At 41.3% G+C, this 19,458-nt stretch overlaps 1 protein-coding gene across 2 annotated transcripts; it reads right to left on the bottom strand.

Moving 5' to 3' along the window:
• Positions 1 to 302: 302 nt before the first annotated feature.
• Positions 303 to 18,874, bottom strand: arhgef18a (rho/rac guanine nucleotide exchange factor (GEF) 18a). Of its 2 annotated transcripts, XM_020591362.1 has the most exons (23): positions 18,358 to 18,874; positions 13,250 to 13,314; positions 11,424 to 11,487; positions 11,131 to 11,222; positions 10,879 to 11,031; positions 10,239 to 10,339; positions 9,658 to 9,798; positions 9,300 to 9,544; positions 7,505 to 7,630; positions 7,200 to 7,317; positions 6,734 to 6,985; positions 6,325 to 6,407; positions 5,841 to 6,025; positions 5,426 to 5,481; positions 4,505 to 4,684; positions 4,144 to 4,272; positions 3,903 to 4,018; positions 3,742 to 3,807; positions 3,595 to 3,642; positions 2,980 to 3,471; positions 2,251 to 2,572; positions 1,834 to 1,944; positions 303 to 1,289 (listed from the first exon to the last, which is right to left on the bottom strand). In XM_020591362.1, exons 6-23 carry the CDS (start codon positions 10,321 to 10,323, stop codon positions 1,135 to 1,137), a joined length of 2,910 nt encoding a protein of 969 aa, XP_020447018.1. In that variant the 5' UTR covers positions 10,324 to 10,339; positions 10,879 to 11,031; positions 11,131 to 11,222; positions 11,424 to 11,487; positions 13,250 to 13,314; positions 18,358 to 18,874; the 3' UTR covers positions 303 to 1,134. The 2 variants fall into 2 exon arrangements, with proteins under 2 accessions (XP_020447018.1, XP_020447019.1); XM_020591363.1 differs by lacking the exon at positions 11,131 to 11,222.
• Positions 18,875 to 19,458: the final 584 nt, after the last annotated feature.

The following is a 19,458-nucleotide window of genomic DNA, read 5'->3' as shown; positions in this document are numbered from 1 at the left end:
TTGGTTTGATGCAAGGCATCTCCCTGCCAATACAAACATGGCAGAATCATTGCCACGTAAGACTAAGATCATACAGGGATCTGAATCATGCTCACAAAACGATTTATCGTGCAGCCCTACTAGTATGAGACAAAAGCACCATCACTATCTTGAGGCAACCATTTAACAGAATTGAAGGGAAATGAAGTAATCTACCTTCCTCAAGGTCATGAAGGCACCATGGCATCACTTCACTTCTCTTTAAAACAAGTTTAGGTTTTCTTCAGCCACATGCAGTCAATCCACAGAAAAATCAAAGGCTGTAAAGTCAACCATTTTTTAATTCCATGCTCCATTTCTTAGGAACTGGACAATATTCTACATGGAATCCAAAGGTGACAGTAGCCAATGCACAACATAAGGTTAAATTATTTAACAGGGAATCACACTCAGAATTCTCATATGCTAAAAACAGATGTCTAGTTGTGAACTGAAACAATCCTGCAGATATGGTCATGTCATGAACGCTCACCGTCTCCAGCCAGGAAGTGCACATACAGGCTCCGCACAAATACTGGACCTGCTGACTCGTCACTGCAACAATCAGACTCTTCCACAAACTGTTCATTGAACAGCTGATTAGAACAGATACTGAGAGGCAGGTCCACAGTACTAATTTCAAGGTTACCCGATTCATGTTGTGCTTGGTACTTCATATCCAAACAGGTGTAAATGTGGCATGCCTATAGCTTCCTCACACTGCATTTATAATCCATTCAATTAAAAAGAAAAGACTTAAGACACGAGTGCTAAAGAAACCCTACTTTCATTTCAGATAAAATGATAAAGTTCAGAAAAAAAGTCTTTGGCAAGAAGAGTTGTGGCAGCTTCTTCATTTAAAACATCTTTCCCAATGTACAAACAATCCCAACTTTTTACATCTTTTGAGCGGCCTCTTATGAAACATGTCCATCACGTAGCTTTTTATCTGTTGGTTTCCAGGGATTAAGCGGCATAATAGTAACGAGGCTCTTCACACTGGACTCATATGGACATCATGAAGCCACGTCTTTTCAAAGCTCCACTAGTCTTTCCATGTGTTCAAGTCTTTGTGGTTCCAGAGGCCTTCTCTAAACTCCAGTCTGTAGATTATGGTTAAAGGAATATTACCTTCTCTTTGCCCTTTTCAAGAACATCTTTGGGGAACGGAGGTGGCACTGGTGGAGAAGCCTCGCTGTTGCTCCTCTTGTGCCTAATGAATGACTGAGCGCTTTTCACACTCTGGGGAGATTCAGCTGTTCTGAAGGTATCTGGTTGAAGAGAGATTGGGGGGGGGGGAAATAAATGGCTATAGTAGGTACCTATAAGATTTATCTACCAATTATCTTCTCATTCAAGTCAAGACATTAATAAGGAAATTCAATGCAACCAAATCAGTTGTCTGCATTGCCGTGTCATGCACTTACATTTCTGGAGAGGTGCACGTCAGGCTACAGCATAGAGGACGACGCTACATTACCCATGCTGTAGGTACAGTGTAATGCAGAGCCATAAATGAAGCCTAAGATGATAGTAACTATGGAATTTATTCTTTGTTTTATAGTCTATACACAAGGTAAACATTTCTTGTACTGTGCCAAAACCACTCCATTTGTCTTGTGTATAAACTGAACACAGCTGCTGCTCTGAAGAAGCCGAACGCAAACTCTCATGACCATCTCACAAGTTGGTGAGTATCCGACCCTCAAAAGACAAACATCTCGTATGTGAACAGATCTGAGTATGTGCAGTGTGATGTCTTTGATAGTCAGAAGCCATTTCTCAAAGGGGTAGGGGGAAATAAAATCACTGTACCTGAGTGGTAGATTCTTTGAGGACTGGCGTCCATCTTGGCTCTCAGCGTGCCTCCTCCTCCTCCTTTTCCCTTCACTCGGATGGGTACCACCTGATTCACATCTATATTGGCTGGATTAAGAAAGTAGACAATATAGGGGTATATGGTTTTTATTTTTTACGAGTTGTAAAACTGCATGTGAATGTGCAAATTAGACTAACCAAAAATATGAAGCCATTTGAATCTGGAGACTGCTTTTAGTTAGACGTGGTACTAACAATACTGAAACAATCTGTTCTCTAAAAGTTAAGCTAAAGATAAATGTTTGAAACCAACAAATAAAGAATACAGGCAGTTTCTGATTTCTTTCCGAGATCCCTTGTGTTATAAATGCACAGCCCCTGTAGTGGAACATGAAGCAAGAATGTTATCCTGACCTGCACTGTGTGTTCTTTGGTGGGAGCTCTTTGTCTTGAAGCCTTTCTCCTTTTCCTTGGGTACAGTAGCCAGCTTGGTGGGGATCCGCTGCTGCACGACCGCAGGTTTGTGCACCTGGTTGGTGGTGCTGATCAGGTGGATGGGCGGCTCAGTTTTGGCTGGGGGGGAGAGGATGCTCTCCTTGCGTGGTGGGACCTTTGGAGGAATTTCCATGGGACTAAAGGTGGTGGTGCTGTACAAGATGTGGGGTTTGTAGGGTAGAGTTCCACCTCCATTCACCATACTTCCACTGAATGACTGGGAACTGGAGAGAGCCGAGTACTAAGGAGAAAGAGGAAAGTTTTATGAAAAGTCTTGAGCCAGTACATTGAACTGATTTAAGGAAAAAAAAATGGAGTTCTGTTTAATGCATTAATTGAGCTAAATGATTTCAGTTTCTGTGCCCTGTACACTGCACTAATGGAGATGGATAAACAGGTTCTGGTGCTTAAATCTCTCTCACGGTGCATTTCTAATACATCACCCATGTGTTCCTCATCGACAGTGGCAACATTTATTCAAGGCTGAAGATCACTCAGCTCTTCTCGTTTCAGAAGATTCTGAACCACTATTGTTATGAAACTACTGAATGTGATGGCAAGGCAAAAGAAATATATTTTCCATTTCAGTGGGCATTAAAAAATGATCAACAGACCAATACACAAAACTACTGCTATCCCCTTTCTCACTTGTGTGGGATCCTCATAGTTGGCGTATCCAGGGTTTATCAGGCTCAAGTGTTTCTTAATTTTCTCCTGTAACTGTTCCAAGCGCTCCCTCTCCTGCGTCTGACGCTCCTTCTCCTTTTCTACAGACTTTATGGACTCCCTCAGCCTCTCCAGGCTCTGCTGGTGGTCTTCTTTCTGTCTCTCCAGCTCAGCCTTCTCCTCGTCGAGTTTCTCCTCCCACTTCCTGCACTCCTCCTCTCTCTGTTGCAGCTGACCCTCCAGGGCTTCAATCTGCATCCTCTGCCGCTCTCTCTCCTTCTCCCAGCGTTGCTGCTCCTCTCGTTGCTGAGCCTGCATCCTGTGCAAGTTGGCAAGTTCCTCTTTCTGCTTCTCTAAGTTGCGCTGCTTCTCCTGATCAAGCAGCACAAAGCTGTAATGGCGGCTGGTCTGCTGTCTCTCCAATTGAAAAGCACGCTGCAGCTCAATCTGGCTGTCCTGCTGGACAATGACTGCCTGCACAGTGGAAAATGTGATATAACCAAGTCATAACCAAACTCACCTTCTTATTTTTGCAGTACAGAAAAAATATGAAAGCATTTTTGTAGGTAGCTTAAGGAAATGAGGCAAGTGCCTTACCTGTAAACTGTAGAGCTTCTGCGCGAGCAACATCACTCTGTCATACAACTACAGAAAAAAAAAAGTGACAGAGGCCGATATCAATGTTTCTACAGATGAAAAAGGGAAATTACTACCGATTTGATTATTATATATTAGAAGGGCTACCTCTGCCTCAGGGAAATGACTGGAGACTGAATTACAGTTTGGTACAGGGAGTGTGTTGTCATCAGCCTTGGAGAAAAATGGCACAAGCACTGTAAATACTTCATATTTGTAAATCATCAGGTGGAAAAAAGGTTTAGCTTCTTTACATATCCCTCACTCACAGACTGTTCCAGGCCTGCAGAGCTGTACACCTCCTGGAGCTGAGGGTCACTGGTGGTGTGACTGATGTACAACAAACTGCCGTCACTGCTACGCCGCCTCTCAGGTACATCTCCATCTGAGGAAAGCAAATTACAAAAAAAAAAAAAAACTAGCCATCATCACAATACAAGTATGTTTTTGTCACTTTGCTCCAATGTTCACACAGTATTAAAAAGATGGCGCATACGTAATACAGCTTACTTTGGGTGGTGTTTGCGTTGGAGTCACTTCCAGCCGCTGCAAATGTCTGAGTTTGCCTGAGTGGCCCACTCTCATCCAAAAGGTTTTTCTCTGTTATCCTTGAGAATAACAGGTTCTGCAGGTTTTCCACTGCACACAACAGAAGAAACAACTCCATAATCTCCTCCCTAAAACACATGCCTTGGCTCTATGGGAAAACAAAACTGAGTGCATTTCACTTTTACTTCAGTGCATGTGTGCAGATTTTAAACATATTAGATGATTCATAGCTAGCCAGTTCAAAAACTGATCAGTACTACTGCATCATTAATCCAATCAAATACTGAAAGCAAATAGAAACTGATGCCATCTCAGGTCTTACCCTCTACCATGGCTGCCTTGAACAGTGCCTCCCCCTGCTGGAGGTCAGTCGCATCTCCCCGGAGCAGCAGCCCTTTGTGGGGGTATTCTTGCTCTGTCACATTCTTGTAGAGATCAGCAAACATCTGCTGCTTGTCTGCTAGACTTCCTATAATAAGGTCATCCTTCTCCTTTAGATAATCTACATAGCAACAGGATAAAATGAACAGAATGGTTATCTTAGTAAATTCAGAGAGAAAAATTTAAATTGGATACATTATGGCTCAGTGAAAACCTACAGTATGTACTTCAGACACTTTCCTAAGCTTCAAATTCAAACATTTGAACATACACTTAACTCACAGTAAGGCTGCACATTCTAAAAAGGGAAAACAAAATTAAGGCCATATATAATACACAATAATATACACACACACACACACACACATTTATTTATTCACAATGCCAGTAAAGGTTGCTTCCTGTGAATTTCAGATTTCTTCTACTGAAATATATTACAATAGTATAAAAACCAAAGCAAATCTCCAGTACAGGACAAAACTAGAATTATCACTTCATGGTTGCATGCCTCCGCCAACCTTGACCTTTGACCACCGAAATCTAATCAGTTCATCACTGAGTTCAAGTCAACACTTGAGCCAAATTTGAAGAAATGGTGTTCTCAAGGTGTTCCTGAGATAACGTGTTCACAAGAATGGGCTGTACGGACAGACAATCTGAAAACATAATGCCTCTGGCTGTGGCCAACACTGGCATGGAGGCATTAAGAAAACGGCACACAAAACAAAAGAATAGGTTACTGTACACAAATTAGTAACGATGCAACATTTCAAAACCTATAGGGTCAATGGTGCACTGGTAAACGTCGCATATTGGCAGGGGGCTCTGTGTGATTTGTGGCAGATAATCTCAGCTGACTTACCTTGACACCGTTGCAGTTTAGCAGTCAGTTTGTGGGACAGCTCGTCGTCTGGACAGCTGAATTACAGAAAACATGCAGCTCAGTTTTGTCATCTTACATGTAATTACAACATACTCAGTTTCCCATGAAACAGTGCTCCCTGCATTGTGTTCAATGCATGGGTCCCAGCAGGACATCTCAACAAACACCACAGTTTGCATATTCGTGGCCCTAAGGTTAATTCTCACAGGTCCTTGCACTTTGTACAGCTACTGTCAGGCCAAAACATTTACACACACACACACACACTTTGGTCAGTGCCAAGGTATTCAAAAACTAGCAGCAAGATTTTAATAACATTTGTGCAACAAATTTAAATAATTATTAGATAATTGTCCTGACATTTTTGAGCAGATCTATGCCATCTTCAGCTTACCAGTCAGACACAGCCTTCCATATGCGGGCTGTCCAGGTGTTGCGTTCCTCTCTGGAGCCCGTGCGGATCTCATACATCTCCGGCAAGCTGGAGGTGAAGGCAGAGATAAGGAACATGGCTTTGTCTTCATGGGCCACTTCCCTAACTATCAGCCCTTGAAGGGAGATCACTGGTGGCTTGTTGTCCTGCATGAGCCACAAAAAGATTATTGCCATTTTCTTTCAAATTATCATATCGGTCCTGGATTATTACACATCATGCTAAATTAATTATCTACAAAGAAATCTGTATGTCAGAGCCAGACACATTTACTTTAGTCTTTTCATAATTAACAAATCTAAAAAAGCCAGTACCCTAGACCTATTATTGCTGATGTTGTTTCTGGAAAAGGGAAAAACCAAATTAAACATATGTAAAATGATACAGCAGGACATGATTGATGTTGATCGAGTTTCTGTACATAGCAAGATGTGGCAGAACTCACCACAGCAGCAAATGCAAGCTTCTGATCTTTCTCTTGTAGGAGGAGGAGCACATCTGTCAGCAGCACCGCTAGCACACTGATATCTGCAGGAGGATATTAATGCAGCTCAGTATCAAAACACCACAAGGGTTTGATATGACTCAAGCGGCCATGACAGTCATGAGGCATGTGTATAATGCATTTGATGAGACCGATAATCTTTGACAACTATGTAATGACATAAAAATGTTGACACACTGGTTTTGTTGGCTGGTTCTGAACCTTCTATTTAAAAAAAAAAAAGTACAAACAGGAAACAAGTACACTTGTCCCTATTATACTGCAGTAATCCACAGCTGTCATTTACTTGATGTATCATGTCCTCAGAGTTATTCTGCGTTTTCACAATGCCAATCAACTTGCCACAAACCTTTCTGTTTACTAGAGGACTTCCAGGTGACAGTGCCTTCATGCAGCAGCGACCTGTTGTCCTGGATTAGATCTTCTCTGCGGAACAGCTGGCCGTCCTTCATCCGCCCCTGAGATTTTGGCTCCAGACGCAGGGCAATCTCTCTCAGACGAACAGCTTTTTCATACTCCCTGACCCGATCATTCACCAGGGAGATGGTGCGTCTGATTAACGTCAAACCCTGTGACAGTGCCTGGTACTCATCTGTGTCAGCTGTAAGGGTTAGAAATACATAGGTCAACCAGTATTCACTTCTTTATATTAAAACATGAAATATACAGGACTATTCCAGCCAGTGTTTGTGTTAGTGAAGAAAGTAGCCAACTGCTTTTCAGTCATTTGAGTTAAACACTGAAAGGCTGAGCAAAGCCTAACAACTATAGCAGCCTATAGAGAGACAGGTAAATGATGAGGGGTGAGAGTTTACCTTCGGTGTTCTGTATGATTCGCTCAACCAGGACGGGATATTTTGTGATGCGCTGAGTCACCAAGAGAAAACATTCAGGGATTCCCAACCTTCGCAATAGCGACAGCTGACCTATTTTCTGTTAAAAATGAAGAAACGTTTTGTTTTTCAGAACTGAAATGTATTAGTTCAGGTATGTTACGTTTACTTGTTTCATTGGTAGCTGCAGTATTTTTTTGTATAATCACTGTTTGTGAAAAGCTGATGCTGATGTGCACTTGTGTCAATTCCAGTGCATTCTCTGCAATAAAAATGAGATTGTTTACCTTAATAAGAGACTGCAGCTTCTTGCTGTTCTGCAGCTGTTCTTTGTAGAGGCTGATGGCTTCATTGTAATGGCTGCAGAAGAGACTGTAGAATTCCATCATTTGTTTTCCCAGTTGGCCCGAAAACTATCACAGCAGGAGGACAACCCATGAAAATTGTTTCCAAAAAGGGGACAAATAGCAGCAACACCACTCACTATATTAAAGTTACTGCTAACATGTGACTGGAAAATTTTGGGAAAGGGAACAATTGAAGAAAAACCCAGATATGAAGTCCTGGCTTTATGGCTCACACCAAGGAGGGTTACATCACTGATGTTCATCAACTGAACAGTTCAGAAGAACACACCTGACATGTCACACTAATAAAAGAATCAGTCAAGGCATGATGACCAAGAAATGCTGATTCTGAGAGCAAAAGCGGGACAGTTACATATCCTAATGAGCATTGACTATAGGAAACGATGGGTGTTGGCCTGACACATACTGACGGAGATAACTTTGCCCCGTGTTTAAGATAAGAATTTTTGTGATTTTGTTTTTTTTTTTGTGTGTGTGTGTGTGACCTTGATCTTCACCCAAAATTTAATCACTTCTAGGGTTGGTCCCCGCCAATGTCTGTACCAAGTATGCCGATGATCATCAGCCGTTTGTCTGTAATCCTGCTAACCAACAAACCAACACACACGGAACCAAAACCAGAGGTAACTACTGTAGCATCTTACTATATTTACAGTAATTTGTCCTTATATCAGAGTCCAAACAGTAGCCAACCTCAAAATGCAAGGCCACTTTGATTTAACTTTAATGCCTGGTTAATATCTGGTGTATCTGTGATAAATGTCATTTTGTTCATGAAAATTATTGTCAGCAGATGATGTAAAAATGGTTTTCCAGGAATGCAATGCTCGCAATACGGCATCATTCCTGGGCTTATGACGCACGAGCACACCCTGAAGTCCCAATGTAGAGTGTTTCAGACATACCAGTCATTCCTCTGGACACCTTAACACTCAGCATGTGCACCTCGAGTGACAAGGTTGGAAACAGGTGGATAAATGTACAAGATAAAGAGCAAGGTCAGGTGTTTATGCTGTTATCAGGCTAAATGTGTTGCATTAATTCTCATACAGGTTAATTCACATATTTGAATGCAGTCTGATGACTGATTTGTTCATTTTCTCATTGAAAATTAGGGGACTGACTTGAACACATCTTGGTTTGTACACAACTGTCAGTAAGCTGCACCTTTGCAGGTTTGGGCTTATTGAACTTGTTGCTCTGACAACAGCTCCAATTGAATTTTAAATCAACTTTAAAGAACTTCCCCAAAAACAATCTAGAAACTCATGTGAAATCATCAACAGCCTGGACGTGAAGCCTAAAGCAACAGTTTTAGATAAAATATGCACGTGACTTGAGCACATCTAGATAATGTTGAACAACCTATTTACTGTAAATTCAGGATCCCTTTTATCCTTCTGGAACCCTATAGAGTAGCTACCGGCTGCATTTGGTTATTCTGAACAGGATTTGCATGGAATAGTACCTCACTGTATGCTATGCGGACACACAAGCTTTACTGGTGTTTTGTCCTGAAAGTGAGTGAATGATGATATTTCCATCTGAAGAAAGAAATATTTATTCAAAAACTGTCCTTCTCAACTGTGCTTGTTTAAGGAAATTCCTCCCAAAACAAACTACCCCTTTTAACTGGAGTTCCAGGGATGTCCCCACCCTTTGCAATCAGTGATTCACATGAACCTCTAACCTTCTGTGGCTTTAAATACTCTACCTGAGAGATGAGGATCTCCCCCAGCTTTGTGATCTGGTAGCTGTTTGGGCCTCCTTCCTTCTGACTCTGGTTTTGGTGTGCTTTGAGGCAGTTAAGGAAGTCCTGGTGGAGGCTGAGCAGGTCTTTCACTCCTGGGAAGAGCCTGTTAAGTCTGTCTTCTTCTATCAGCTGCCTTAACTCATGCATGTAGACATGATAAAGGGTTTTCAAGGTGCGCACATGGTGCATCTCTGTCTGCATCAACTCTAGGAGAGTGACAGAGATACGCGTTTACTCCTGTATCTGAAGGAGATCACCTATTTATAAAGTTCCAGACTCACTAACTGATTCAAACTTTGAATTCCCCGGCTCAGCCTACCATAGATGACGTCCTGTCTATTTACAGCCTCTTTGGTCAGGCTCTTCACATAGTTTGGGTCCACAGCCACGCTCCAGGACTCTGCCTCCAGATTCCGGGCATCCGCCTCCATCTCCGCCCACAGCTCAACATAATGGGAATCTGGATGACACAGAGACAGTCACACTAGGACCTGTATCACCCAAGGCTTGTGCTTTGTGGTCATGAGTATGCATGTCAGTGATTCTTAACTGGTCATGTGCAGATTATTTTTAAATGTTTTAAACTTTGCTGGCAACTTTTTTTTTTATCATGGTAAAAAGGTTTTAGTCTTTTCATATTGGTTCATGACTTGGTTTAAGTCAACAAAAAGATATTAAGTGGATTTTTAACCGTCAGTGTTATTACAGCAGCACTGCACATAATGCGCTGATCTTTGTCTGTTATTGACAAAAAGCAAACATATTAATTACTGTTATTAAAAATAATAAAAATGAATACAACACAGAAAATAAAACTACACTGAACTTTTCATATGCTACATTTCAAGTTAAATAAAAGGTACAGCAGCTCCTCATCCCTGCTAAGAGAGACGAGCTGACCTTCTAGGTTGATGGGCTCAGTCGCGGATGAAGCCAGTGAATCCTCAGAGGAGTGCCTCGACCGCAGGTCATCCCCGTCATCCATCTGAGCTGGACCGGATCTAGTTATGTGATGAGAAGGCTCAACAGTTAAATTAAGACATGCATGTCAGTGCAAAAACATGCACAGATCCTAACTGCTCAACTCAAAATGGGAGCTTCCACACAACTTGGATTTTTGTGGAATCACATAATTCAGAATCAGATTTTTGTACCAAAACATAAGTTTGACTTTCAGATGATGAATCCTGATTGGAAAACTTTCACTTTCACTTTCATGTATGAGGAGAAATTAAATTAAGACATCAGCTGTACTGTAGATGTGGCCTAAAGGCCATGACACACCAGGCTGACGGTCAGCCGTCGGCCATCGTCTTTCGCAGCTCATCTTTCCGATGTGTCCCGCACCGTTGACACTAGTCGGCCACTGCCATTCGCAACTTCTTATTGGATACATTTTTGATTAGAAGCAGCTATAAACAGCAGCTATGTTGAAGAATAGCTGCACGGTTTTCTTCTTTCCCTTTCTGAATGGCGAACACAGATACCACCACCTGTTGGTGGGGGTGAGTCATTTCTCTCATGCAAGCGCAGAACGTACATGCTTGGCCGTTGGCTGTAGTCTGTGCGGTGTGTTCAGGTGTCACTTTTTCCACCTGACTGGACCAGATAAAGCTGATGTGAGGTGACGCAACAGTTGGCCTTCATCGCTGGTCATCATTGGTCTTTCACGTCGGCTTGGTGTGTCTCTGCTCTAAAACACAAAGGGTAAGTGCAAGTGGAAATGAGCTCTTAAAATGCATGCTGACCAACCTGGGACTTGTGTATTCAGAACAGGAATTAGGCCAAGTACCGTTTTTTTTTTTAGGGGTGACAGTCATGCCTGGACTTGGGAAACAAGCACGAAGGCCATTGGAGGCCAAAGGAAAAACACTCTCCCCAGTGCTGAGACCAACAAACACAGGCAGAGGGAGCGAAACATTGTGAGTAACATAGGCAGAAAACAAATACTGTGTGAGAGACTGAATAAAAAGATGACTGAAATGAAGACGGATATTATAGAGTGACATCACCACAATATAATACCACTGAAAGTCAGTACACACATTACTGCACCACATTAAAAGCAAATGCAAACAAACATACCTTATGTATTTGTTAGCAAATGTCCCACTCTGCTGACTCACAAGTGCTCAAATAGATTGGCTACCTACAAAAGAATATCAGAGTTTAAGTACAGAAAGCATGTCATAGTGCTGCATCCAAACAACAGTCTGTTCAGAAACTAACTGAGCCCTGTGGAGAGGGAACTGGTCTGGCAAACTGCAGCAGGCCAGCTCAAGTCAGGTGAGCTCTCAGGCTAAGAAACAACAAAACCTTTTTTTTTTTTTTCCAGAGAACACAGAGCTGCACTACGGCAACAGCAGCTACAACAGACATCATTTATGACACTGACATGGGTACAATCACTGTCTGCACAAACATTTCCTGTTCTACTTTAAAGAGACACAGAGTCATGGGGCGTATCAGGGATGGACAGGAGGATGAGTACAGCAGCCTAGTACAGGGCGGTGCTGCATGGTGCAAGTCTAACCACCTTATTAACACCTCCAAAACCACAGAGATGGTGGTAGACTTCCTGAGTCCCAAACCCCACATGAAGCGGGTGTCCACTGAGGGGGTCTGTGTGGAGGTCATCCAGACCTACAAATGGGCAACAAACTGGACTGGTCCACCAACGTAGATTCGCTGTTCAGGAAGGGACAGAGCCAGCTGTACTTTTTGAGGAGGCTGGGGTCCTTCAACATTTGCAAGAAGCTGCTATAGATGTTCTACCAGTCTGTCATCGCCAGCGTCCTTTTCTCTGCTGTAGTGTGCTGGGGAGGAAGCATTAAGAAGAGAGATGCCTCACGGATGGACAAGCTGGTGAGGAAAGATGGCTCTGTAGAGGGTACAGAGCTGGACTCCCTTACATCTGTAGCAGAGAAGAGGACCCTCAGGAAGCTGCTGTCCATGCTGGACCATGTTCGTCCCCCTGTGCACACGACCATCACCAGGCAGAGGAGCTCATTCAGCAGTAGGCTGTTGTCTCTCTCCTACTCCATGGAAAGGCTGAAGAAATCATTTGTCCCTTGGGCCACAAGACTCTTCACCTCCTCTCAATGAGGAGGTTTGAGCTGACTTCTGGACATGCACATGTGATGCCACTACTCAGCTCCATAATATTATGACCCCACTTCACTATGATGCTATACTACTGCACAGCACATTGTTTATCCTTGTTTTTACTTTTGCACATAATGCTCTTTTCTTGCACATATTGACATTTGTTTTTAATTCTTGCAGTGTTCAATCCTGCACATACTGGCATTGAACACAGGTACCCCATGCACATTTACTTATGTATACTGTATACCTGGCACATGTTACTGCTGCTAAATGCTACTATACATTTCTTGTATTTTTTTATATATTTCTTTACTGTGGGTGCTGTGATTTTGGTCATCATTGCTGTTACTTCTGGATACCTGAATTTCCCCTGGGATCAATAAAGTATCTGCCTATCCATCTATTGCACGGGTTGTACTGCCCCGACTACGTCTCTGGATAGTTACAGCTTCTTTGTTCAGGGTCTGTAATTCATCCCATTCAATTAGAAATAAATTAACAGATATTATATTCAAGTCGCAGCTTTAATGTAACAGTAGGTTTATGTCAATATTGACCTGTGTTGGAGATATTTTATTTCAAACGTCAACAAGCTCTTATCCACTTAGCAATTTAGATTTTCCCCTCGACTCTAAGGGATACAGCTCTGCTGGGGTGTGTGTGTGTGTGTGTGTGTTTAGAAATGTAATAATACTATGACACACCCTTAAAACAGGCTAACTTTGAAGTTAGTGCTTTTTGGATCTCTGTTCTTTAATGACTAAAAGCTAATCATTTTGCCATCTGTGACAGAAGTGACTCACCTTGTTCATATGAACTTCTGTCTTTTTGTGTTCCATGATACGCGTTCCACAGTATCCTTATGACACTGGGAAAAACAGAGGGGGAAAAAAATCCTGTTAAACCAGTAGATGAAAACAAAGAGGAAGAGGAAAATGAAAAAATGTCTCACACAGGTCTGAAATGCTTCCAAAAGGTTTGGTAATTCTGGACCACTGAAAAGGAAAATGTCTAAAATTGTAACAGACTCTGGTCTGTAAGATATTCCACACATTTTCCATTGAACTAAGCTGTGCTCATTACATTTATACCTGATCAAGACATAGAGTGCTTTGCTGTATGAATCAGTGCCTCAAAATCCATAAAAATGAGCACATGTCAATTCAGAAGCCTTTTTTCAAATTGTAATAATCAGGTGAATGCCTTTGGGTCACAGCCTGATTGGATGTGGTGTCATCACTGAAATAGAGCAGTGTGCCCCCCGTTTTAGTGCAGTGGCCCCACTGGGTGCATGTTAATGGTCCCTTGAGGGTCAATGAGACTGATCCACTGTTGTGTACAAACAGCTCCAGCTGATTTGACAAATCAGACAGGAGGAGGAAAACAGCCCTAAATAAATAAACTTGACAGAAAATGTTTAAACGCAAAAGAAAAGGAGATAAAAACACAGAAATTAGTCACAACAGCTAAAAAGTGGATGTCCTACTGTTGCCACAACCTGCATTCTCATTTCAAAAGCGTCAGTTCACAAGGAACATTTTGTAGAAAAGCAGCAGCAGTTCAAAGACTGACACACCTAAAACACACACATGACTGTTTGACTAAAGGAGTTGGGACACACACACACACACACACACACACACACACACACACACAGGAGCTCTCCTTCCAGCCTGTCTCACCTGTTTCACACACACAGTCACTTCCAGCAGAACAAGGGCTGAAACCTCAGTGAAATCCTCATGTGCACCATGCTACTTGTATCTTGAACAGACGGGGCATATCATTTTTATTCCCCTCCCAGAAGCGTATTTTCTTGACCTTTTCAGAAATGCTGCGCTACTTGAAAAAGCCAAAACAGCAAGACTACACATCAGTTCACTTCCTCAAGGAAACTTGAGCTTTACAGATGCCAACAGTCATGACAGCTTTAACTCAGGACTCTGGGTTGGAGCAAAAGTGTCCCAGTGCTAATAAAGACCGGCATCAATTTAATCCCACTGTTTCTGACTTATTCACTGGTGATGTGACTTCTGAGAAAAAAAGACAATATAAAATAGTATTGCAGGTTGTCTCAGACATAGAATCATTCATTTTAAATATTTTCCTAAGCATTTAAAAATAGAAAAACACAAACTCATATAAAAATCATTATATATGATCATGATGAGCCCGCATGCTGTCTAGGGCTTTGGCTCATAACTCAGGACTATTTAGTTCTATTTAACCAGTTTTCAATGAAGAAAAAGTTCTGGTAAAATTTTTATTATAATATGAACATTAATGTGAAAATACTGAGGTGAAGAATACACATGATTTCCCACCATCCATCAACGAATGCTAAAACAATTAACTAATCTGCTGGTTTATCAGCACTAGTTTTGCTGGTGTTCAGTCATAAACCAACAAAATAAACAGTATCCAGACCAGAGGAAAGGTTAAGGCATCTCTAAAGTCGTTAGGATTCATCCTGGGAACCATGAATGTCTATAAAACTTCTTGGCAGTTCATCTCATAGCTGTCGAGATACTTGAGACTGAACTAAATGACATTGTCGACACTGTCACCCACAGGCCCATGTGGAGGCTTATTGCCCGATAGAGACTTGTATCAGTGCTGTTTACATCTCTCCAATCATTATTTGTTGTGTCCCGAAAACAAAATTATGGCTCACAATGACCCAGACTAATGTGTATTATAACACTTTACCATATAATTCACATTTGCATGATTCCTCTTATGCTTTTCATTTGATTGAAGTAAAAATGTGAGTAACTCTTTGCTTTGGACCAGTATTTTCTGTGTGCATGATCGTTTCTGAGCACCATATGCTACATTTCAGAGAGTCAAGCTTCTTCAGTAGACAACAACAAAAACTACACAGTACCACTAGGGCGGCTGTGGCTCAGGAGGTAGAGTGGGTCGTTTCCTAACCGGAGGATTAGCGGTTCGATTCCCGGCTTGTCCGGTCAACATGTCGAAGTGTCCTTGAGCAAGACACTGTACCCCCAGTTGCTCCCGGTGATGTCACCGGTGTGTGTTTGGGAGTGCGAATGGGTGAATGGCCAAATAGTGTGAAAGCGCTTTGAGTGTGCTGTAAAGCATAGAAAGGCGCTATACAAATATAAGACCATTTACCACTTCCTAGAAAATTTTTCCCAGGCCTTTGTCTCATATTGCATTCTTTACAGTCTTGTTTCTAAGCTCCATGCTTTGTCATTAGCCAGACTGTGGTTGTATGGGTCAGACTGTTGTTGTGATTGGCAGCCACACCTTACTGTAAGTGTTTCACCTACACAGAGCGGAAAGGCAACGAGCAGCATGAAATACAGGTCATTCCCTCAAGAAACAAAACTAGACCAGCAAGTCTGCCAAGTATCCTGCAGAAGACTGAGAGTCAAGGAAAAACTGCTCCGAGCGGTGTTGATGAAAAGTAGTTTCACTTAAAAAGACACAGCTCCTCATCGCTTCAATGCTGCAACAACAAGACCACTAAAACATGACAATTACTGATACGCCATCATGATGTGAAGAGGCCCCTGGTGGTCTCCTCCTAACCAGGTTTTCTGTGGTTACCAGCCATGACACTATATCCATTAGCACGAGGAAACCATGAAGGTCAACTGATGCAAATAGACCAGTGGTCCCTGCTGCTTTTAGTCCTAAGACACCCTGGAGGCTGTTTCACATCATGACAGGGGTATAATCTGTGCATAACAGAAACCCCAAAGCGACACGTACTGCTTGCACCTGCCATGCTGCCTTCATATACACCAGCCTTGACACAAAGTATTACTTATTAACTTCGAGGTACTGGCTGTGTTTTTATCTTTACTGTACAACAAATGCCAAACTGTTTCAGTGAGTATGAATCTTACCCTGACCAAGTCCTCAATCTGAGGGAAGCAGGTGCATACACAATGTCGTGTGAGCACCAGGTAATACACAACATCTCCAAACTACAAACCGAAGAGGCTGGCAGGCTGGAAATGTAGTCCAATGATGAGCCAGCCTCATCCTGAACACAGATAAAGAAGCCCCCTTCCGGTTGATTTTCATACAGCCCACCCCCCCCCCCTTTTATTTTTTTTATCTCCGCCAAAGCAGAGGCAATGTATTTACCAGCGTTGTTTGGACTTTGATAACATTTTTGGGAGAGGTAGGACATGGCCCACGGAACAATTCATTAGACTGTGGAGCTGATCCAGGTCATCATTCCAGGAACCTTTTTTAAGAATTCTTCACCATTATGAGATAGCACCAGTTTCAACATTTTTCCTTCTAATTTCATGCATAACAACTACAATTCCTTGTCAGAAATTGCACAACCACCGCCACACATGATCTCCCACACACCAAAGTATGATCTACAGACTAGCTGAAACTCTGCTGATTCAATGTATGATGCACAATATTAAAATTTTTTGGATTTCTCTTACTCTATTAAGGCAGCCACTGGTTCAATTAATTTATGTACTTGAGTGAAACTAAATATTAACTGCATTATTTTTTGTTTGTGTTGCAATCAAGTACAACCGTCCTTATTTTTCTTCAGGCATCAGGATCCAACATGGAGTTCTGTGGTTAAGAGAGAGGCTTATGAGAGTCTTGCAACATAAGTTATTTTGTTATCAACATTAAATGTAACAGGTTTGGAATATGTCACCGTCTGCATTGTGTACATTATTTAGAAACCCTGCATATTCTTGAAAATAGAACACAAAAGGATGCCTTCAAATTCAGATGAATTTATGGGAATTTTGGGACCTAAAACAAGTATGTTAGGCCAGAAAGTTGTTTTTTTTTCCTGAGAAACACTTTCAACTGAGATAAATGTCATGGAGAGGCCACTGATTCAATGCTGCCGACAACCTCCATAATGGATTCCTGATGCCAACATGAGTTCTGCTGGTGAAGATGCAGAAATATTAACTTTAACACTCATATTTTAAAATATGTCATCCAAATAGTCAACACTGCAGCATTTTAACCACTATTTAACACCTTCAGTTTAATTTGTGTCGTTTTACTTGTGTGAGGGTCTGGGTTCGTTTTGAATCCGTTTTGTTTACATTAACGCTCTTCAGAAAGTTTTCTATTTCTAAACTGTTTTTGTCAAAACGCAAACTTTTACACAGCGTATCCTTCCTAATATCATAATGCTCTACTTTTTACCTCAAAATACACCACCATCTCTCATTTGGTGTAGTTTCTCAATACATTTTATTTTTAAAAAGTAGGTTTTAAGACATTTCCATTAGGGTTTGTGTGGAACACCAAGGTGAAATAAATTACCTAGATTCCTGGATTCATTCCCAATGAAATAAAAGGCCAGATTAAATAAACAGGGACAGGGGCTTTGGAGCACCATGGTTTAACAAACAGGTGTACCGCTGTTATACATCTGTTGCAACGATCTGTAATGTGAAACTTTGTTTTTACTGTTTTACATTTTTTTTTAAAAAAAAAATTTAAAAAAAAAAAAAAAAAACAGGTGTAAACGTCAACTGAAGTCATGAATCGAAACAGGCGTGGCTGCAGGTGACGAAGCTGCTACTGCACCTAGCTAGGCTTACATGTATCCCAGTGTTTGCTAGCTTAAATTGAAAGCTGGCTCACGGAGATTTGGTAAATGAACTCTAGCGTTATTTTAATTAATACACAAATTAAACAGACAACGACAGTAACGTCAGATTGCAGGACGTCCTTTGCCTTAATGCGTGTCATTTCCAGGTCTTGTAGTGTTAAAATTATATTAAGGACACCACTTAGGTAACAACAGTTGTATTCATAACCGCCAAAGACTTATCCAACTTGTTCAGCTAGTTTAGCTAACTTTGCTCCAATAACTTTGCCGAGCATTGTCGCGTCTATCCCTATTTTACCATCACGAACACCAGTTTCTCCTTACCAGGTGTTGAAACAGATCCCAGAAGGAAGGAAATCTCTACCAGCAACTCAACTTAAAAAGGCGACACGGCGAGGATGCCTCGAAAGGAACAAGTGCACAAATAAGAAAAAAATGGAGGAGGGTGGAGGGTGTTTAACAAGACGAGCCCTCCCCCTTTCTCTCTCTGGCTTGTGGGAATTATTTGGTTCAGTGCAACAAATTCTGCAGTTTCATCCAGGAAGACTGACTACTTTAATTTAGCCACCGTGCCTCGACCCATTTCTGTTATTTGGCACAGATATAAATGACCAGAGACTGGTTTTTAATATGACTTTGCACTGTAACAAACACCAACATCCAACAGGGTGGAAACCAGTTGGTGTAAAAACTGAGATGCTCTTTATTTTGGCGAGCATAAATGACTTTTATTTACAGTACAACATAGCAAGCACGAAGGAGATCAACTAGTAGTGGTAGGCGATACTGCAAGCTTTGGATACCAAGTAAATACTGGACCAGTATCGCCGATATCGATATCAATACCGGTACTTTTTGACAATTAATGCATTATCAAATATAAATACATTTTCGTGACTTTCAGGTGTTGTGTGTTTTGTTTTAAATTGTATTATTAATTTAATAAAACCCAGATAAAGTTCAACAGTAAATATAAAGAACTTTATTAACATAAAACAAGTTTTTGTTCAATAACAAAAGAACAGACTTTTTGTCTTCCACAAATTGCACAAAATTATCTTTCGAAAATATTAAAACTTCTTTCGTAGAATACTCCTAAATAAACAAAGTCGACAAAACAATCACTCCAAAACAAATCTTATAAAACAAAGAACAAATTCTCTTTTTTCAAGTATAATACAAAAATAAAATAAAACAAAATGTCTTCCCTACATTGCACATATTTTCTGGCTTTGAAAAGGTAATTTAAACAAACAGTTGGTAAAAAATAAACAATAAATAATAATACTACAATAAATTAAGTATACAAATACACAACTCCTAAAGCCTTTAGCCTAAAGAAATAGTCTAAGAGCCCCCCCTGGGGGCACTGTCCCCCTGTGCAGAACAGTGATGTTGATTAGAGGTTTCTGTTTAGAAACAGTA

Source organism: Monopterus albus, unplaced genomic scaffold (assembly GCF_001952655.1).
Source record: "Monopterus albus unplaced genomic scaffold, M_albus_1.0 scaffold14.1, whole genome shotgun sequence".
NCBI lineage: Eukaryota > Metazoa > Chordata > Actinopteri > Synbranchiformes > Synbranchidae > Monopterus > Monopterus albus.
Note: the sequence above shows the minus strand (reverse complement) of the source record. Positions and strands in the feature narration are given on the sequence as shown.

Excerpts from the sequence above, each read along its gene's own strand:
- arhgef18a (XM_020591362.1), bottom strand. The coding sequence starts at position 10,323 with ATGGATGACGGGGATGACCTGCGGTCGAGGCACTCCTCTGAGGATTCA. Across the intron at positions 9,799-10,238 it reads TGAGCCCATCAACCTAGAAG|ATTCCCATTATGTTGAGCTG; the intron begins GTCAGCTCGTCT and ends TGTGTCATCCAG. Across the intron at positions 3,808-3,902 it reads CTGCAGGCCTGGAACAGTCT|GCTGATGACAACACACTCCC; the intron begins GTGAGTGAGGGA and ends TTTTTCTCCAAG.